We start from the raw sequence: 22,467 nt of genomic DNA on the forward strand, positions 1-22,467 counted from the left end.
GTTCCCATTGTGGCTTAGCGGTAACCGACCTGACTGGCATCCATGAGGACGGCAGGTTCGATCCCTGGCTTTCCTCAGTGGGTTAAGGATCTGGTGTTGCCACGAGCTGTGGTGTAGCTTGGATCTGGTAGTCTTGTGGCTCTGGCATAGGCTGGCAGTTGCAGCTCTGATTCGATCCCTAGCCTGGGAACTTCTATACGGGGGTGGCCCTAAAAAAATAAATAAATAAAAAAAAATAAATTGTATTTACATACGACTCACAGCAGAGGTAATAAATACTCAAAATTCATCTTCCTAATTTTCTTACATTTTACCAGTGCCTATGGCAGGATAGCAGTACGAGATAACGGCGAGCTGCACGTTCCCGTCCGACTCCGTGTTCAGTCATGTCACTGCGAAGTTTGAAATGGGCCACAGTGGGAGTATTTACACCATGAAACCTGGCAAATGCTACCAATCAGGGCTTATATTTTTGGGAGCTAGATGGCATACCGTTAGTAGTACACCACTGAACGAAACCATTGTCCACAAAAAGATTTTTTTTTTTAAACTAATGCCTTTATTTTTATTTATTTATTTTTTGGTCTTTTTGCCATTTCTTGGGCCGCTCCTGTGGCATATGGAGGTTCCCAGGCTAGGGGTCGAATCGGAGCTGTAGCTGCCAGCCTACGCCAGGGCCACGGCAACGCGGGATCCGAGCTGCGTCTGCGACCTACACCACGGCTCACGGCAACGCCGGATTGTTAACCCACTGAGCAAGGGCAGGGACCAAACCCACAACCTCATGGTTCCTAGTCGGATTCGTTAACCACTGCGCCACGACGGGAACTCCCACAAAAAGATTTTAACAGTCTACAGTAAACGTGAAGCAAACTTTTACTTGGAAGATGGGTCAGTTGAAGGGGTTTTTTTGTTTTGTTTTGTTTTTGTCTTTTTGCCTTTTCTTCAGCCGCTCCCCTGGCATACGGAGGTTCCCAGGCTAGGGGTCCAATCGGAGCTGTAGCCTCTGGCCTACACCAGAGCCACAGCAGTGCAGGATCCCGAGCTGCGTCTGCAACCTACACCACAGCTCACGGCAACGCCGGATCGTTAACCCACTGAGCAAGGGCAGGGACCGAACCCGCAACCTCATGGTTCCTAGTCGGATTCATTAACCACTGCGCCACGATGGGAACTCCAGGTTTTTTTTTTTAAAAAAAAAACAATGAATTTTATTACATTTAGAGTTGTATAACAATCGTCACAACCCAGTTTTATGGCATTTCCATGCCAAACCCCCAGCCCATCCCCCTACCCCTCCAACCTGTCTCCTTTGGAAACCGTAAGTTTTTCAAAGTCTGTGAGTCAGTATCTGTTCTGTAAAGAAGTTCATTGTGTCCTTTTTTTAGATTCCACATGTAAGTGATAGTACGTGACATTGGTGTCTCACTGTCTGACTAACTTCACTTGGCATGATAATTTCTAGGTCCATCCTTGTTAGCTAAAGAAGTATGGAAACGTGCTTGCCTTTTGGAAAGCATCTGCAAGACTGTAAGGATTGAAGGTGATTGCTTCCTTACTGTGAAGCTATCTATAATTGTTCTACAGATATTTTTATTACAAAAATCAGTTACTATTTTTTTTTTTTTTGTCTTTTTAGGGCTGCTACACGGCATATGGAGATTTCCAGGCTAGGGGTCCAATCGGAGCTACAGCTGCCAGCCCACACCACAGCCACAGCAACGCCAGATCTGAGCCACATCTGCGACCTACACCACAGCTCATGGCAACGCCAGATCCTCAACCCACTGAGCAAGGCCGGGGATTGAACCCGAGTCCTCATAGTTACCAGTCGGGTTTGTTAACTGCTGAGCCACAATGGGAACTTCTACTAAAGTGTGACTTTACGGAACAACCTGTATACCATTACTTCTGGATAAAAATGAATGTGTTGACTTAACAGAGACCTAAGTTCCTAAGAGTGTGTGGGAGAAATTCCCTCCCCCTTTCCCTGCTAAAATTCTGCAAAAAGTAGCATATGCTCAAGCTATGTGTGCTTACCTTCTGCCTCCACCACTTGACAGAAAACTGCTGATCTCCTGAGTGCTAAACCCAATTGTTTCTCGGTCCTCAATGCTACAAACCACCCCCCGCCCCCCGGCTTTGTTTCTGTGGGCGGCTCCCCTGCCTCCTCCATTAGATTGTATTAGTGGAATGGACACCCTGTTCCCTCAGCCCCCCCCCAGCCTAGTACAGTGTTTGGCACGTTCTAGGTGCTTAGAGCTCATTTGCTCCATTGTGGCCTGGGTTTTATGCTGTGACTTTTGAAACAGTCCTCTCTTCTCTGATGTCTGTCTTCTTACACATGAAAAGAAGATGACTATGTGAGAGCCCCCCTTTTTTCCTTGCAGTTTGTCAAGGGCTCACCTTTCAGGGTCTTGAGCGGGCTGAAGCTCGCCCCACTTGAACGGAGCTTTATGAGCAGGTGCATTTGTTTTACTGCCAGGTAAACGCTCAGATTTTCACTCGCTCTTGGGTCCCGGGGCCTCAGCTCCAAAGCTATTCCTTCGCCTTCTGCTGCTTCTTGGTTCACAGCCAGGTTGCGTGACCTTGAGGATGTTACAGTATCACCTTTCCAAGCTGTACAACTGGGATGAATGGGAGCCACACAGGACAAGTCTGCAGGCGTTCGGAACTCCTGGGAGATCTGTAAACGACAGGTCCTGGTGGGACCTTCCCCTGCTTGGGGAATGCGTATTTTACCTTCATAAAGTTTCGCCCCTAGAGTTGATCCCCTTCAACTCGTGAGTCACTTCTGTTGCTTGTACTGAATTCCCTCAAGTCTAAAATCCTTTTCTCCTAGAGCTGCAGGCATCAGAACCGAACAGCATTCCAGATGCCATGTTCCACGCCGGCATTACGGGATTTACAGAGGCGGAGTGATCAGCTCGCGAATGGCTTAGTGGCATAAGGATCCCGAGGGTCAACAATATTCAAGTCTCCCCATGCTCATCTGGAGGGCAACGCTTCTGGTTCTCCCAGCTCGGGATCCCAAATACCGATCATCCTACACATGCCTCCTTGCTCACCCGTCTCCAGAAGGTGTCCGCCTCCTGGGTCAAAGGCCCCAACACGGCATGGTTACTTCTGAAATTAAAAGGGAAGGGAAGGCATCTACCTTGCGCGCACACATCCGTAAAGGGCGGTGCGCCGATACTCACCTGGATGTTGGATTTGTCCGCGAGCCATGAGAAATGAGTCTCAGGGATGGAAGGCACAAGTCAGGGATGAGTCACGAGATAAAGGCAACACACAGGGCCCAGGCTGATGACAAAGATAATTCGTTGTGGGAAATACGGTTGGGCTTCAGCCAAGAATTCGTCTTTGACAAAGACAAACCCAAGGATCCCATACAGTCCTGGTGGGGGGATTTAGTTGCTGTTCTTTCACAGGGCTTGAAGAGCCAGAACAAAGCAATAGTCAGATTCAAAGTGCAGCTCTACTCCCCACCCCCCACCTGTTTGTTGTTCTGCTTGTAAACATACAAGCTCTTTCCTGTCGTCTGCACAGGCTCACACAATATGGAGAACCCACAATAGGTTTAAGGCAGATTTAAAAAGGAAGGTGCAGAGCGGTGGTCGAGCCAGAGATCTTTTGGCCTAGGAATCGTCACATCCGGAATTTTTTAAAAAAGGAACCCCTTTAAAGACCAAAAGGAGTGCCCATCGTGGCTCGGCGGTAGAGAACCCAACTAGGATCCATGAGGACGCCGGTTCAATCCCTGGACTCGCTTAGTGGGTTAAGGCTCCGGATCTGGTGTGGCAGTAAGCTGCGGTGTAGGTCGCAGATGCGGCTCAGATCTAGTGTTGCTGTGGCTGTGGTGTACACTGGCAGCTACAGATCCAACACGATCCCTAGCCTGGGAACTTCCATATGCCATGGGTGCAGCCCTAAAAAGACAAAAACGAACAAACAAACAAATAAACAAAAAAACCACCTCAAAGGCCAGCAGACTTACCAGTAAGAAGGAAGAGAGACACTTTGTACCTAAATTGTTTGAGATGCCTAAGACCACCACAGAGAGGTTTCCTCCTACATAAGGAACAGGAGAAATGCTTGGTGGATGGCTAGATATAGGGGGGCTGACAACACAGAAGGAGGGGTGCTGGGCAATGCCAGCTCCGCTCTTTGGACCTGAAACTGCAACTTCGAAGGTTCTGTGAAACTACTTGCCTGAAATATTGTTTTGATAAATAAGCCGTATCCTTGTGGAATTGAAATCTCCAACTGTTCCACTGGCACAGACATCTCTGCAGTGACAGCACATGCCCCAGATTGTGGAGTTAACTTGAATTAAATTTCAGATGTGGGGGGAGCTGAGGGAGGGGGTGGTGGCAGTGGGAGGTTTATGAACAGTATGCTGGGGCTCTGATGTTGTCATAACCAGATGGCTTCAACTGTATCGTTTAAACCAAAACAAACACGTCCAGAAAGACTATAATCATGACAGGAGAAGCATCACACAGCTTCACCTGGACCTGAAATCCTCACAGCTTTGTCCCCATCGTAAAGCCCACACTGAAGATCCCATAAACAGTGGGAAAATCCCAGAAGAGACCTGCACCTTGCCGGAAGCCGGGTGCCAGAACTGCTACCCTCTTGAGGATGTATTCCCTGAACCTACCAGCCCCCAAGCCGGTTTTCTGAAAATAAGGAAGAGCAGATCTGAAGCCTGGTTTGTCCTGCTGGGCCCTCTGAAAAGCAGGCCAGCGGAGGCAACTTTCCAGAGCTTGGCTCTTTCTATTCCCACAGGAAGAACGCTTTGCCTCAGATGTCGTACCGGAACTTTTCAGAAATGGAACTTCCTCTGGTTCCTTACATAATCTTGGTAGGGTTATCACATTAGAAGAACTGTCACTCAAGTTGTGGGACCTCAGGCACATCCCCCTGGGCTTCAACGTCTCTCATCTATAAAATGGGAAGATGCTACCTAGCCGTCACTTGTCCTACCAAATGCATCAAGTTGCTGGGAAGTTCAAGTGACATACTGCAGGTTGTGAAGTTCAAATGCATGTGAAGGTTTGTGGAAACCCAAGGGGGTGCTGAGCCAGTGCGGTTATCTGAGAGACAATTTGGGGAGAGGAGAACCTGGGGAGGCTCAGGTCCTGGGATCCGCATGCTGATCTGGAGGCTGAGGCCTCCGGAGGCAGAGGACAGCAGCCAGAACGTGGAGCAAGGGGCACTTGTCACACGGGGGACACTTAGGAAACCGAGAGCTGCAGTGGAGTGGTTGCTCACGAACACATCCTGTCTCTGATTATCCTAGAGTAGTCACGTCCACGCCACTCTGGAGGTGGCGAGATAAACGAAAACTGGAAAATGCGCAGAGGCTAAAGTCGCCGAGGGGAAACGCCAGGGGAGATACTTGGCGTCTCCACCTCAGGTCAAAGTAACAGACACCTTGACCCGACGGCCACGGATTCTCCAGTGTATCCCGCTGCCCTGTCCGACACAGAGGAGGAGCCCCGGGCGTTCCTGGGAGCTCACTGGCAAGTCAGACATCAACTTTTCTGAAAACACATGCAGGCAGTGACAGAACCAGTCAGAGAGAAGAATTTCCCTTTATTAAATCTCCACATTCATGTCCCCTGGATATTTTTAGATGGAGCTAAGGAGAAGGGAGCTTAGGGCTCGAAACATGAAGGGTGCAGGAGAGCCCGCTTCCATCACTCGCCTTGGCGGCAGGCGCCCGAGCCAAGGATGTGGACCGCGAGATACGCAGGAAGGACGAGGGCTGGCGGGTAGGTGCTGGCAGCTCGCGAAGGGAACTCGAGACTGGGGAGATGCGACACAGCCCTACCGCTTGGGCGTTTTGCGCATCATCTCGGCAAGCTAAAGGATCGACGAGGCCTTCAACATCCCTTGAGGAACTCAGACCCAAAAGACAAGCCCGGTGAGTGAGACAAAAGACCAGAGATACCACACAGTACAAAATAGTAATTATTTATATTTTCAAAAAGAAAAAAAAAATTAACATTTGGAAGTTCTCCCCTGTAGGAAGAGGGGCGAATTGGAAGGAACAGGACTGGCTCCTCTGCAGGCGGCAGGTCAGGTACGAACAGCTGAGCAATCGGGGCTGGGAGTTTTTTCACACAGCATGAATAATAAAATTTCCTTTTCTTTCTCTTCTTTTGGCTCCGTTTTGGTTTTGCGTGTGTTTGTTTTTTGTTTTTTGTTTTTTAGAAAAGGGAGGGGGAGAAGAAATAAAATCAGGGAAAAATGCCAAAAAACATTTTCCACAATATCTAAAAACAGAGAACCACAGTTCTTGTCAAGACAGTATGAATTCTGGATGAATTACTTTTTCCAGTTGTCAAGACCAATAAAGATTTTTTTCCCCCAAAAGCCACCACATCAGAATACTCATCTTCTAGATCAAATAACCTCCTTCCCCTTTCACCTCCGCTTGTCATTCTTCATAAAAGGCTAACAGGACGTGTTCTGTTCTTGCAAACAGTAAGTGCTAACAAGAGCGCTCTTCTGATATTTGCATGGTGGTGAGTTTTCCGCAAATATCCAAGTTTTAGCACAGCTGGATGGACTAAAATTTCTCTCAACATAAATACTACTGGAATCCACAAAAGAGATTTTTGAGAAATTCCGCAAAAATCCTTTCTTCTTTCCTTTTTTTTTTCCCTTCTCTTAAAACTAATTGTCCTTTTTTAAATTTTCTTTTTGCTCCAGGCACCTGATGATCTGTTCTGCTCAGTCAGATGCAGACAGGCTTCTCCAAAGTACCACCGCTGGGATGTCCTCAGGGCCAGCGCCTAACCTGAATCCCCACAGTACCAACCTCGGCCAGGCCAAAGGGAACACAGTGACGCAGCAACAGGGTTTTCATTAGGTTGAACAGCCCCGAGTCCCGGGCCCTTCCCTCCCCCCACCCCCACTTCCCCCAAGTTTATTTAGTGCTGTTTTCAAAGTCTGGGGCTACGATGCAGTCTCTTCCCCCCACAACAGAGTAAAAGCTCCACAGATCGCGCTGTCTACCTGGTGGTCAGTGGCAGCAACAGTGGCTGCTGCTTCTCGAAAAGAAACGGAGTCTTACAACAGGCAGGATCTTAGGATTGCTTCAGGCGTTTGCGTGGGGGTCCCAGAAACGGGCACTGTGCTGAAGCCAGAGAACGGTACGCCTCCGCCACCAAATGAGGATGTGACACCACCATGGACTTCCACCCGGAGGTCTCCAGGACATCCGAAGCATGACTAGGAGAGACGTGAGAGACGGTTACCAAAGGGCTGCGTGAAGGGTGGATTACACGGCCACCTAGACAGCCCAGTTTTGCCCAGGCTCTGCTGCTGTAACGGGAGTCAGTGTAAGACCCTTAGCCGGAACCTGAATACGCATGAGAATTTGCTTGTTAGACGAGAGGCAGACAGGTGACCAGGCTATGGTCGCTGTGACTCTGGAAATCAGGACTTTGAGCCACCACATCCTCAGTTACAAAAGGCGAACTGTCCCTCAGGCTCCTCTCTACACCAGCCGATGTGGTGATGCTGACGCAGAGAAAGAACAAGAGTCCTCTGGGTCTGACCGCTCTGACCTTCCGCCTGGCTTTGCCATTTACTCGTCCCGTACCCACAAAGCAGGTCGCAGCCCGGGGCCTACTTGTTAATGCCAAAAGAGGGATAAGAGCCACACTGCACTGAATGGGTAACATCTAAAAAGCACCAAGCAAGCGCCCAGCACAGAGCGAGCGCTCACTGCAGGGAGCACTTTGCCTCAACTGGTAGCTCCTTTGAAGTAATCTTATAAACAGCCTTAGAGGACACTGTTTCCTGTTTCAGGGCATTTTCTATAGTGAATAATGTTTCTTCATCTACCCGGCAACCTCTTAAACCTGCAGTCTCACCCCAGAACTGCAGCTGTGAGGGCTTCCTAAGGCCTGCTTCTCTTCCTCGGGTGTTTCTGTCCCCCTAATTCAGCAAAGGAGCAGGACACGTCCCCCCGAGAATTCTTTCTGAAAGGAATATGGCCAGGTCAGCTGTCTAGGATGAAGGGACAGGCCTACTGGAAACGACCTCACCTCCTGATTAGCCTTCTTTTCCTCATTCTACAACTGACCACTAGACACGCGTACTAACTCATAAAAACCACACTTTCATCCTTGCAGAGACCTACCTATCTTTTTTTAAGCTGATGAGTGTGACATAAAGATGCTCTCACTTGAGGGGACAAAGCTGTTTCAGGCCAGCTCTTTCATCACCTCTGATCCTACAAGGTAGTAAAGCACTTCCCTCACCCATCAGCTAAGGCTGACGAAAGCAGAATCCTTCTCCATACTGTCGAGCTGAAGGAAACGATAAATACTCTCTATGCACTACTAAAAGCCAAGCTCTCCACCTGTTTTATTCACTAATTCAGTCTTGCTCGTGTGTTTAGCTATTCCAGCTACCCTGAAAGAATTCTGAAGGGGCCAACTCACTAGTTGATGAAATCCACTGCCTGAGTTTTCAATTGATCTGCGCTGTGGAGGTCAGCCAGGATGAGAATTTCGGCGGCGTTCTCGACGGAGAGGTTACTGCAGAGCGCATCCTCACACATGACCTTTAAACGCTCCAAGGCATACTGTAAAACACAAGCAGGGCTGCGCTCAGACGGGAAGAGCGCCGAGCTGACCGCTGCTGAAGCTCTTCTCTTGGGCTGTACTGTCACGGAATTGGAGAACCGGAACAAACCTGCACGGACCATGAGAGGGCTACTGCTGCAATGAGAAACCACAATCATACCTCGAGGGCCGGAATGAAGACGGCTAAGATGACTTGCACAGACGCCATTCGCGTTCTAAGGTCTATCCGAAAGACGGCGATATGGAATAGACCCACATCCTCCAACTGTCCCCCACCCTGACCATGATCAGGGTTCCTTAAGCCATCCCCACCCACCTTTATGACGATGCATTTCTCTACTTGGAGTCAACAGGCACAGAGCTTTTAAAATTCCTGCAATCCTTTTATCTAGAGCCAGACTAGGGTGAGGCGCAGTCTTTTCTATTTAAGCACTGTCACCAGCCCAGCAGGGTATTCCAACTGGCCCACTGGGCTGTGAAAAGGAGCCCTGCGGTGACTTTTACCAACATCTCTGCCACTAGTTGTTCCTGAATGAGGGTCAACCAAAGGCCTCCTTTTCACTAGAAAAGGACAAATGGAGTTCCATTTTACTGCGGCTGGGCTTAGGAGTCTTAGGGTAGGAAAACAAAGCATTAGAGACCCTGGGTCCAAATTCAGTCTAAAAACTTCCTATTTTCCAAGTAAAGAGTATAAACGTTTTGGGAATGAAGGTCTAGGTTAACACTGGGAGCATCTGAGCTAGTTGATTTGTTTGGTTTTTTTTTTTTTTTGGTCTTTTCTAGGGCCGCACCCGCAGTGTATGGAGGTTCCCAAGCTAGGGGTCTAACCAGAGCTGTAGCTGCCGGCCTACGCCACAGCCACAGCAACGCGGGATCCGAGCCACGTCTGCGACCCACACCACAGCTCACGGCAACGCCAGATCCTTAACCCACTGATGGAGGCCAGGGATCGAACCCGAAATCTCATGGCTCCTAGTCGGATTCGTTAACCACTGCGCCACGACGGGAACTCCTAGTTGATTTGTTTTGATGCAACTGTACTATCTGCTCTCTGTATTATAAACTTACTAAGGAACTTGAGGGATGAGGAGGAAGAGAGGCTAAAAGAAGGCACAAAACAGTGTCATTAATCAGTTCGTGGGAGAGAGGACTGCACTGAGGGTATCCACAGTCTCTGTATAGGTCCCATCCCGAGGGCCTCGGAGCTCAAGGACACATCATTCCTCCAGGCTGAATCATGACAATCAAACCAGGACAATTTTATTTTTATGAATTCTGGGTGAGGAGGCATATCTGCTGGCACTGTGATCTCCTGCAGCAAAAAGAGAGTTTTATTGGTTTTGGTGCAGCTTTAATTTCTTACATTTGAGTAACTGGAAAACAGTTTCCATGGACAACAGGAATGACACTAGACAAGAAAGAAATTAGGTTGCCGCTTTTGTTTTAAAAGACTGGAAAAGGTTGCGTAAATGTTCAGCCTTTACACAGCGCGGCACAGAATATTCATCTTATTCTTTCTCAAGACATTCTTTCAGAACGACTTTTACTGTGAATAGCTCTGATCCCTAATGCATAATTAGACAAAAGTAGCCATTTTTGTCCCTTGGGGACAAAGTTTTTTTTTTTTCTTAATTATGCTTCCGAAAAACCTGCCTAATGGCAGTACTTACCCAAGAGATTGAAATTGTGTCTCCTAGGCCTGGGCAACGTGTTTTGTTTTGTTTTTGGTCTAATTACACATGTCCCTGGGAGACTGGAAAAGCTCAGAAGAAGCTGTTTTTTAGCCTCTTGGGTAAATTCTAGATGTTTTGATCCTTCCCTGAAATTTTTCTTACTCTGTTTTCCTGAAGCTCACCAGGAGGTGTAAAGGTAAAAATGTTTTCAAATCAGCTTGGAGCAAAGACTGTCTAACGGGAAATGCTGAATGGAATTTGACAAACGCACCCTTCAGTCACTCTCATTCATAAATTTCAAGCACTGAGATATTCAACTGCTTAAAAAGTAAATTAACACAATGTACTGAAAAATGCCCTCCTCGGACTGTCAATTCAGGCCGAGCCCAGGCTCTGTGTCCTTACAGCAGGTCCCCAGGAAGTTCTCTGGCTGAGGAGCAGGAATGAAAACCCAGGGACACGGATGCCCAACCCTGGCTCTGAGAAGGTACATCTCTGAATCTTAGTATCTCTCTAAAAACCGACCTTGTGAGACTACTCATCCTTATGGAAGCTACCAGACGAGGGGCTACAAGGCTGGTGTGGGTAAACCCAAGTGCCCGCTTCACAGAAAAGAGGAGGGCAGATAAGGCAGAAATCGCTATAAACTCATGTTTGTAAAAAGCTGCCATTGGGCTGTGTCTTCTACTTCCCCAGAGCTCACAGGGAATATCTCCTTCCTATTTCCACGGAAAGCAGGTCTCTTCCGGTCAGAACTGAGCTAGACTGGAAGGATGCAGGATGTTCACACCGCTTAACTGAACTAAAGAAGTCTTGAAGGGTGGTAAGAAGGATGCAGCTCTCAGTCAATCCTTTTCACTGGTAGCACAGATCGGGTTTATGTGCCTCGTCCTCTAGAAACACTCCAAAAAGGTGATCCATAAAGATTAAACCTCCACTGTAAACAGAGACACTTTCCGCCGTCCTCGGGGTGCAAAGGGAGGAAGAAGGAGACCACCTCCCCGCATGAATCCTGGGCAGGCTCTAGTGCCCTCAGGTCAGAGCCAGGAGGGACCCCAGGTGGGGGCTGCGGCCTCTTGGCAGGAAGAGGAGGCAGTGCCAGCAGAGAAACTGCCCTTCTCGAGAGGTCCACTGCAGGGTCTACTGCTGGCCGCCTCGCCTGAACCGCCCCCAAACATAAGAAAAGCTTTCAGAGAATAAATAACAGCCCTTTCAACCCACACCCCCCCGCCCCCACCCCTGAGCCGTGTTTCTTCAGGCTACAGGGCCTTGGAGGAACAGGTCCCTGCTCTCTCTGGTGTATGGACACAATGGAAGTCAGTATCCCACAGTGTGTTTTGGGAAACCCTAATCCCTGGAGGTGATCCTTGAGAAAAGTGACTCCAGGGCTAGCAAAGTTGGAGACGTCTGTCTATCATCTTCTCTTTCAGAAACTCACAGTGCACGTGACCACAGTAAAGGTTCCGAGAAATCCTGCTGTATGAGAGAGCAACACAAAAACTCCAAGTGGACTTGGTTAAACACAGTGTTTCGTCACCTCTTCCCCTCAACCTCATTTGGGAATCACTAGCCTGCTGTTTTAGGAAATCGATGTATTTCCTTAAGTCTAAGATCCACATTTTTATTTTCAAACTTCAGCACTGCTCAAATTGCAATGTAACAATCAAAGTATACCTTTACTGCAGTGGTTGCTCTTTTTCTCCTCAGGAGCTAGTCATCATCTGATAATTCTGAATATGACACATTTCACTAACTTCTTAGGTACAAGTTGAAAATGATAACAACCAGGACACTAGGTAAAAGTTACTGTCTTATTGATAAAGTTTAAATACAAGTTAACAAACTCAAGAACACGATGTAAATTACAAAGTTAAATTATACATTCATTATAAATCCACTCAAGAACACCCTGTATATGACAAAGTTAAATTACAAATCCAAATGTTAGCAGTATCTGGGTCTTTATTATCACTGTGGTTAAGTTTGAGATGGGGAAGAGAAGAGAGGTAAACATCAACCTTCGCCTTCTTTTCCAAAGTTAGGGTGACCATACAAGTTAGCATTCAAAGCAGGACACTTGTGAAAATAAAAAGGGCGCCATCAGTAACTGTGCGGGAACACAAGGGTAAGCCAGGACTGTTCTCACCAAACCAAGACAGATGCTCGTCCTACCCACAAAGCAACATGAAAGCCCAGGCATGAAACTCAAGAGGTCACAAAAATGCCTTGTCTTGTTATCATTTTTCTGTTCTTATCTCACCTTGTCAGCAGCTGCCAGCAAATCATCAGCCATCTTGTCCAGGTTCGGCGCCTTCCCCGTGTAAATGAAACACATCATTTCCTTAAAAACTTCAGGCTCCACATCATTGATTTCAACCCGATTCTATGCCAGAGAAACTAAATATGAGAAACATTCCAACAGAACAAAATCCCGAAACAATTTTCATGATCTTAAGCTCCGGTGAAGAGAAGCGCTGCTATCATTTTAAATCTAACATGAATGGAAAACTCCTCTTTGCCCGATTTGATTATAACAGCCTTTTCTCCCACCACACATACCACCTTTGTTTTCTCAAATACAATAGCAAGACAACTATATCTTTGATTTTTTACCTTTCTTTTCCTCAGTAGAAACACATGTCTAATATCCTCACCCAAGACTACTTGGGTGATCTGCCTGCAAAACGGAGTCTGCTTCACCTAGAACGCGTCCAGACCACCTCGCTCCGCTCTCAGAAACGGTCTGTTCAGGGAACTGTACTCCATTTTAACAGCATAATAAGAAAAAAATCATCAGGAAAAGAAATCTGCTGCCGAACTGGGATAACACCTGACTCTAGTCACCTAGCTACAAAGACATCACCTCCATCCCGTTACATACCTTTTTGCTCTCCTCCATTTCATGTTCAAACATGGCACTAAAAACTGGAGAACGAGCTACAAAGTGAAAGGGAAACAGAGACAGATATGGTTTATCACACCGAAATCTCTTGGTTCCTGTTGTGAAGAAGAGATCATTTTCTCTCCTGTCCCACTGCTATGGAAATTGTCTTTCTTTTCTTTTTTGTCTTTTCAAGGCCGCACCTGCTACATATGGAGGTTCCCGGGCTAAGGGTCTAATCAGAGCTACAGCTGCCGGCCTACGCCAGAGCCATAGCAATGCCAGATCTGAGCCGCATCTGCGGCCTACACCACAGCTCACGGCAACACTGGATCCTTAACCCACTGAGTGAGGCTGGGGATCGAACCCACAACCTCATGGTCCTTAGTCGGATTCGTTTCCACTGCGCCACGACGGGAACTCCGGAAACTGTCTTTCTTATCAGATTATTCCAGAATTATAAAAGTGCTTTCTTTTTATATTATGCCAATAAGTGACTAATTGTAATACATAAGGAAAAAAAAGGAATTGCTCCTTTCAAAATAATTTCTTATTAGCTCCATTCCAACCATGCATATTTCAAGATTACTCGAATTACCTAAGTTCAATGACAATGATATCCCCTGGGTAGGTTTAGGAGTTCAAACAGAAGGCATGGTCTAAGCAAGGTGCTCTAATACCTGCATTTTTGCTTGGAACAATGACATCTACCTTCTCACTTCCAGGGACTGCAGAGCAAGGTCAAGAACCCGGCTCAGTGGCACCCACTAACTAGATGAAGGGCAGGCTCGTTTAAGGCAGGCTGTCTGCTCCTCCAAGCCATGCGCTATCAATGGAGAGGATGACCCCCCGAAGAAGTCAAAACCATCTTAGACACCACAATCATCTGCGGCCCTTCCAATCTCAACCCTACCGGACAAAATCTTACTCCCTAATATTTAATGTCTCTTCATTTTTTTCCCCTTAGGGATGGGAATAAAAAAATAATTCAGAAACAGTGTTCCAATCCACCCATGCCCTAGAATCTAGATTAATGGACACCATGAAAAATAAGTAAACTTAACTTCAACCATGAATGAATGTAATAAAATGACTACGAACTCAAATTTTATGATGCTGTCTAATAAACCAGGGGTTTTGGTGAAACTTGAGACTACAAATCTCCACCTAAGAGAGGAAGAACAGATGGGATACAGAGTCGGAGTCTGAGCTAACTGGTACCTGGAACTTTGACCTAGTTTATGTCAGAAAGCACTAATTTTAGATTTGCCGTTTTCTAACCATATAATCTTGGGCGAAATCAGTTAACCCTCTGAGCCTCAATATTTTAATCTATTCTAAAAGCATATCAATTCTCACTGTTCTTATCTCTTACAGGTCACAGACTATAAAAAGTACTGTATTAATATATTACAGAAACTGAGGACTAAAGGACTGGTGCTTTTAATAAAGACGGAAGGGCCCAAAGCAGCAACATGCTTAGCGGATTCAGAGGACAGACAGAAGCTGATGTTATGAGGATAAATAAAATCACCCCAGGAGAATAAGCAGAGTGAAAAGGGGACTGAGGCAGAGCCTTGGGGAGCAGCAATGTTTAGAGAGATGGGGTAAGAAGAGGGAGGCCACACACAAGAAGGAGCCAGAGAACAAGATGGAGAAATCTTAAGTGAAGAGTCAATCAAATAATATATGAGCTAAAGCGTCCCTCAAATTTAGGAGTCAGCAGGGCAAGTAACTTTGGAAAACTCTGGAGGTGAACGGAAGATAAGTGGGAGGAAGGAGCTGCCAACACAAGGAACTCAGCTCTGAAAAAAAGAGAAACTAGAGGGAGAAGCTTGATTCTGTTTACAGGCTGAGGGCAAACAGGCAATAGGAGAAAGAGGTAGCAAAGATACCGGATGACAAGGGTACAACTGGCACAGGAAGGCTTCTGAGAAGCCAGCATGAGATGCGAAGGCAGAAGTAGGAAGTACAGTCTGCTTTGCACATGAAGAACAGCTCGTCCCCCGAGAATGCAGGGGAAATGCAGGTAGGGTGAGAGGCAAGAGCCAAGGGAGAAGGGGCCCACTTTTCTCTTGGGTGAAGCAACAGGGTCATCTTTTAGGAGGTGGGGACTGAAGGAGAACAGTAAAGGTCTGAAGTATTTATTGTTGCAAAAAGAAAGGGAGTGGGCTACATATCTGCACCAAGAGGTCTTCTTTGTCTCCTCTCCTTTTCACGGCTGCACCTGCAGCATAGGCAAGTTCCAGGTCAGGGGCTGAATCGGAGCTGCAGCTGCAGCCGGTGCCACAACACAGCAACATCGAGTCCTTAACCCACTGAGCTATAAAGGGAACCCCTGTAGAAAGAATTCTTGACAGTGCTGCGGGACTAGCCGGGGTGGAGACATTAATCTAAGAGTCGATAACTTCCTTCGGCAATGCTCAGCACCGCTGTGTTGACAGAGGGAACAGGAAGATGGTCAGATTGAATCAGACTGAGGTTTTGCCAGGTGTGCATTTGAGAATGACAGGGCTGAAGGTCCTGGTAAGAAATCTGTCGCCTGAAGGTTCATGTGATTTCCTCTTACATCTTGTGGCCTGAAGAGAAGTTTGCGGCTGAAAGCTACGCTTTCCTGAGAGGGAAGGCGGTCAATCCTGCCTTGGCAGTTCCTCCCACGTGTCGGTCTTTCTAGTCTTAAAGACCAAGGGCCCATGACTAGAATAAGGTCTGATCCTCCTACCTTCTCATTCTTCTAGAATGTTTGTAGGGAAGAGAGGGCTCAGACCTCCAGGGCTAGGGACCTAAGTTTTGAGTCCAGAAGCCTCTCCATTATATCCTATGCCCCTGTCTAGAGGCTGATACCCGCTCTTAAGCAGTGTTTTGACACCTAAATCGCTAGGTGCAAAGGCGTCCAAAACACATGCTCATCCACTTCTTCAAATGGTGGCCTAAGTCCACTTCAGAGAGGGAAAAAAGTAGTAGCATTTTTATGGAGCGTAGGCTTTTTGTTGTTTTGGAGGTTTTTTGGTCTTTTCTAGGGCCACACCCGCAGCATGTGGAGGTTCCTAGGCTAGGGGTCTAATCGGAGCTGTTGCCGCCGGCCTAGGCCACAGCCACAGCCACAGCCACTCGGGATCTGAGCTGTGTCTGTGACCCACAGCAGAGCTCACGGCAACGCCGGATCCTTAACCCTCTGAGCGAGGCCAGGGATCGAACCCACTACCTCATGGTTCCTAGTCGGATTCGTTAACCACTGAGCCACGACGGGAACTCCAAGAGTAGGCTTTTTAGTTGTGACAACTAATGTCACCACAATACAAAAATATATTTTGTTGCAGTTTTTCTGTACTAGTTCAAAAAAGTTGAAGTTATTCAGAAGGTGATTATGCAGCCACTGTTTTTCCTTGTTTAACCAAAACTAAAGCTTCCCACAAACAAATACCAACCTGCTAAGATAGCTTTGTGAGCCTGGAATTCCTGGCCGGCAACGCACAAACAACAGTCTGTGAACCGGGAATTCTCCCACAGTCCTCCTAACTCATCTGCCAACCGGCACTCGGGAACCTTCACCATATTCATGGTATTCTGGCCAGAAATGTTGACGGAATCTTGCACCACACTCACCTGCAAAAAGACAAGAAGAGAGAGGCCAAAGCTTCTGTTACCAGGAATTTTCATCCCCGCAGGAGGAGAGATGACGTCTCTCTCGCTGTTACAGTACATTCAGATACTGACATTAGTCAGATTCTCTCGAAACCACCTCCACAAATCAAGGACCAAGTAATTTCCAAACTATCACGGTCATGATTATTCAGTGAGAAGAGAGCCCTACAAATCTCCTTCTCCTCTAAACTTCTAATAAGCTCCGCTTTCCCATCTCGAAAACCTGGGCAAAACCACCAGAGCGAAAAAACCGACAGAAACAAACCTCAAGTATTTACTTATTCTGCCTTAAGCAAAAGGTGAAATACAAAGAACTCCTATATAAACTACCATTTAAATTAAACTCTCTGCAGAAAAGAATCTAAGAAGCCCAAAAGCACTTCACTGATTTTAGTTAGGTCTGGAACACAAAAATAAAATGCAGCTTCTGTAGGGCCTAGTAAATAACTGGCATCTCCTCACAAACGTTAGTTAAGTGAACATGACTGGGCCTGAAAGATCTCGGGTAGTGTCACCTGGGTGGGTAGTGTCACCTGGGTGGGTAGCCCATACCATTTATATCCTTACTCAGTCACTTGTGACAATGACATACAAGATGACTGGTTCCAGCTAGACATGCACTTAGGTATAGCTTTGGAAAAGAATGATGACAACGGGTTTACAGAGGAAACCAACTTGCCACACGGCTTCAGCAACATGTTCTAACAGCCGAATTAACTGTTGGGTCCAGATAAAAACTCAGGTAACTTCTAGGTGGGTCAGTGAAACTCAGATAAATTTGTCAGGATATGAAATACAAGGATCAGAGTTCTCATCGTGGCGCAGTGGTTAAAGAATCCGACTAGGAACCATGAGGTTGCGGGTTCGATCCCTGGCCTTGCTCAGTGGGTGAAGGATCCGGCATTGCCGTGAGCTGTGGTGTAGGTCACAGACGTGGCTCGGATCCCACGTTGCTGTGGCTCTGGCGTAGGCCTGAGGCTACAGCTCCGATTGGACCCCTAGCCTGGGAATCTCCATATGCCACGGGAAGCGGCCCTAGAAAAGGCAAAAAGACAAAAAGAAAAAAAAAAGACAAAAAAATAAAAAGAAATACAAGGACATATTACGCTACAAAATAAATGTATATTACCCAACTGAAAAGTTGAGACCCAACAGATCAGTCTTTTGCAGAACAATCCTTGCTATGCTTCCTCTTCTACATCATATTAGGTTAGAAATGTTAAAATGAAAGCAGAATTCAAGAGTTCCCGTTGTGGCTCAGCAGTAACGAACCTGACTAGTATGCATGAGGACGCAGGTTCGATCCCTGGCCTTGTTCAGTGGGTTAAGGATCCGGAGTTGCCATGAGCTGTGTGTGGTGTAGGTCACAGATGCGGCTCAGATTTGGCTTTGCTGCGGCTGTGGCGCAGGCTGGCAGCTGCAGCTCCGATTTGACCCTCAGCCTGGGAACCTACATATGCAAGTGGGCTCTGCCCCCAAAAAGAAAAAAAAAAAATGAAGGCAGAACTTAGAAACCCTGAGAAGCAGCTCCCCACTCTTGCTATTCCTATGAATCAGATAAGAAAGATAGCTTAGGAACATTCTAAGTGACCCAAATTTCTTTCAGCTTTCAAGATGCAAGTCATCCTTTAAATGCAGTCATAAACCCAGAGGCAAAGTTAATGTCCCATCCAAATGACCCCTAGTCCTTTCTGTGTAGGAGTGAGATATTTACTATCTGCTTAAGAAGTTTATTCATTTGTTTAAAACTAGCTCTCACTGTCTTGAGCAATGAAGCAGCCAAGTTAATCAATTATGAAAGCACTTAGCATTAATAGCACATTTATCAGAGCTAGAGTATAACGTTATTTTAACAGCCCAAGACCCAACACAACCACCCCACAGAGGCTGTCCTATGTAAGACCTCTGATTTAGTTCAGCCCCTCTCCCCTATTAGTACCCTTACTTCGTTGATACAGTATTAACACCCAAAGAATAAGTTGCCTGTTTGCAGTGTTAGCTTCAAAATTCTGCTGACTTAAATAAAAACAAGCACAACAAAAAACAAAAAAACCTGAGAAAAAAGACCAATTAAATCCAACTTGCTCACAGGGAAAGGCAGGAATCTCTTGGGCTGACCAATGTAAGAGAATGGAGAATGCTTTTGGCACTGGGTTGCCCAGGGTGAATTAAACTAGACTGACAGGAGCCCAAAGTCGTTAACACCTGATGGCAATTTACTAGACTGGGTAAAACGAACTGGCAAGGGCTCTGCTGAATTTCAAACTATAGTTACCAGTGGACTCTGTACCGGTTTTATGTGCACTCGGTAGTGAGTGGGACCCAAAGACTGTGACTCCTCTCACTGGGACAATTCCTCTCTCTAGACACAGACAGGAACTCAGCGGGAAGGAGAATGTACCTTTACTGTCTGAGCCAGACTTGTTCTGCAGATATATGGATGCCTGGAGTCTCCAGAGCTCTGAATGTCTGGCACCTCTTACCAACATTAAATACGCTTAATTAAAAATAAATTTTAAATGGCATTCACAAATGAGTCTGCAGAGCTCAAACTTTTAACTTAGAAAGGGATTGTTTTCCTCTGGAAATGATGATGCTAAAATGATACCATTTTGAGAAAAACTAAAGATTTTTTTTTTAAATGTCTATAAAATTGACTGTGGAGACTCATTCAGAATTGCAGCTGTGAAGATGACGTGACTATGACATTTGTGTCGTCTTAGGAATGACTGCATGAGAATGTCTCAGGAAGGCTGTATAACCCTCTCAATTCCAAGTTGTAAAAGAGTCTCACTTTTAAAGTCAATTCCTTCTCTCAAAAAAGAAGATTTCGTAAGACATAATTTCATAAAAAATTGTGCCAATTCGTGTATATTTTTTCTAAACACAAAAAGTCAACGTAAAACCAATGAGAATATGTTATGGACTTCTATATAATTAAAACGATCAAGAACATCAAAGTCATCTGCATAGAGTGTTTAAAGCAGCAGCAGCATTTCTAATCAAAAGATTAGTAACAATCTAAATGTTACTATCGGCGAGAGAATGAATAAACAAACCAATTAACTGTTGTGTAAATACACAATCGTAGAGCACCAGAAAACAATGAACTATGGTTACATCCACAACACAAAGAAATTTTAGAACCACACGGTGAAAACAGCAAGTCCTCGATGCCCACAGACGTTCTGACATCATCTTCATAAAGCTCAAAACCAAGCCAACCTAAACAATATATCGCTCAGGCATACAAATAATAAACAAGGGAATGATGAACAATTCAAAAGGACTATTTAAGGGATTTCTCTTGTGGGGCAGCGGGCCAAGGATCCGACACTGCCACTGCAGTGGCTTGGGTCGCTACTGTGGTCTGGGTTCAATCCCTAGCCCAGGCACTTCCACATGCCACAGGCACAGCCAAAAAAACAACCCCACCAAAAAACGAGAGAGCTATTTATTATCATCCTCTGAGTAGGTAAACAGCAGGTCTAAGGGATGGGGAGAAGCACATATAGGTCAGTTCTAATTTACTGGTGATGTTGGGTGGGTGGTAAGTTTACTACACCATCATGTTTCACAACCTATAATGATGTTACACGGTAATCACTATCTTTGTAGGGCAAGATCAAATATTAATTAGCATTTTCATACAGTTCAACTAACATATGCAAATACTCCATTAATAAAATGAGAGAAAGAAAAAAACTAACAGACCTATGTATTTAAAATTCAGCAAAAATATATATTCCCAGGCTATGAAGGGACACTCTTATGTTTGATAAGAAATGATATGTTTTAAGAGTTACTAGTATCTAGCTATTTCATATAATATTTAATATTTCAACTTTAATTGCAACATTGCAAAGAGGCACTGGAATCTTCTACCTGCCAAAGGCATATACACTGAAGGTGGAATACATGCATCTTTTTTAACTAAAATTTTTTTTTCTTTTTACAGCCACACCTGCAGCATATGGAAGTTCCCAGGCTAGAAGTCTAATCGGAGCTGCAGCTGCTGGCTTATGCTGCAGCCACAGCAATGCAGGATCTGAGCCACATCTGCAACCCTAAAGCAATGCTGGATCCTTAACCCACTGAGGGAGGCCAGGGATCAGACCCGCATTCTCATGGATACTATTTGGGTTCTTTCATTTTTTAATTTCTTTTTATTTTTTCCTTTCGTCTTTTTAGGGCTGCATCCTTGGCATAAAGAGGTTCCCAGGCTAGGGGTCGAATCGGAGCTGTAGCTGCCACAGCAATGCCAGATCCGAGCTGCATCTGGAACCTACAGCACAGCTCATGGCAACGCTGGATCCTTAACCCACTGAGCGAGGCCAGGGATCAAACCTGCAACCTCATGGTTCCTAGTCAGATTGTTTCCACCGCTCCACCACACGAACTCCACTAGTTGGGTTCTTAACCCACTGATCCACAAAGGGAACTCGAACACATGCATCGTTATTGCTAACAACTTCTTGTTTTCAATATAGGTAAACGGATAGAAGATCGAAAGAAGCTGAATGAAACATTTCAAACAGATTTTCTGTGGTCCAAACGATTAAAGAGAAAATTAAAAGTGTAAAGACTTTGTGATTCTCTCTTTCATTACCCAAGCGAATACTCTCTGTTAAGAAGACCTGGTAGAGCCCGGGTTTCCTTGGGTGAATGGCATTCAGCTCCACTTAGCGTAATACAGACTAGAGACCTGGAGACCGGAGAGCTGACATGGCCCTGACACTGATTTGCTGTGTACCATGTTAGGAAAAACTACCTGACCTCCCCAGGTACTGTTTCTCTCCCCAGTAACATGAAATGAAGGGAAAAGAACTAACCTAGCTCAAAGGATTGGGACAAGAGACAATTCAGGGAATGCTTTGAAAGTGCCTCCAAATACGTTAACTAAGCAATGTCAGCTTGGAAGAACTGCCATACTTCCTAACAGTCAGACAAAAAGATCACCAGCGGGGCACATACAAACAAGACCACCCAGTCAGCATTTTTCAGAGCCAGTGATCTAATTTCATTTAAGTAGTCACTAAAAGTTATACCACTGAAGTAAAGCCCAAACACACAAATGTGTGATGCCCATTCTTTCACCTTAGGATTCCCTCTTGTGACCTCTGGGAAGAGAACCAAGGGGGAAAAAAAATCCACAAAGCAACTGGGCCAAAGGCTAAGTAAGGGATGGAAGACTGGAAGGTACTCCTAACCTCAATTTGTGTGGACATCCACTTCATAAAGGCCTCTGAATTATAAGAAAATACTAACCCAATTATAAAATATAAATACGAATAAACTTGCTTATAAATATTCCATTGATAGAAGGAAGCAAAGGTCAAAGGATGCACCAAAGGATGCATCTTAGCTCTAAAAAATCACTAAGAACTTAGACGAGCTGTAGACATTTTTAAAACCCACACATCCAACACACACCCCCACGCAACAGTCTTGCAGTGCTGAACGCTACTAAGTCCACAGAGAGCCTTGGAACAGATACGAGTCTCACTAGGCACAAGCCCAAGAACGAGAAGCAACACTCAGCACCTGTGGCCAACAGAGAAGTGTGAGAGGAACAGATGGCACACCTGGTCCGATGGTAAGAAACCGACAGCATCAGCAGAACCCAGCAGACGTTTCCCTGTTCAACATCTCTTCATTT

At 45.9% G+C, this 22,467-nt stretch overlaps 1 protein-coding gene across 5 annotated transcripts in view; it reads right to left on the bottom strand.

The window, feature by feature from the left end:
- Positions 1-5,581: 5,581 nt before the first annotated feature.
- SPOP (speckle type BTB/POZ protein) overlaps positions 5,582-22,467 on the bottom strand; it is a 67,922-nt gene continuing 51,036 nt past the window's right edge. For all 5 annotated transcript variants that reach the window (XM_047756664.1, XM_047756663.1, XM_047756662.1 and 2 more), the window contains 5 exons: positions 16,592-16,769; positions 13,164-13,219; positions 12,543-12,665; positions 8,466-8,608; positions 5,582-7,245 (listed from right to left, as the gene is read on the bottom strand). In XM_047756664.1, the coding sequence (XP_047612620.1) occupies positions 7,101-7,245; positions 8,466-8,608; positions 12,543-12,665; positions 13,164-13,219; positions 16,592-16,769 (645 nt within the window). In that variant the 3' untranslated portion in view covers positions 5,582-7,100. The remainder of the gene's footprint in view (positions 7,246-8,465; positions 8,609-12,542; positions 12,666-13,163; positions 13,220-16,591; positions 16,770-22,467) is intronic.

Source organism: Phacochoerus africanus, chromosome 14 (genome assembly GCF_016906955.1).
Source record: "Phacochoerus africanus isolate WHEZ1 chromosome 14, ROS_Pafr_v1, whole genome shotgun sequence".
NCBI lineage: Eukaryota > Metazoa > Chordata > Mammalia > Artiodactyla > Suidae > Phacochoerus > Phacochoerus africanus.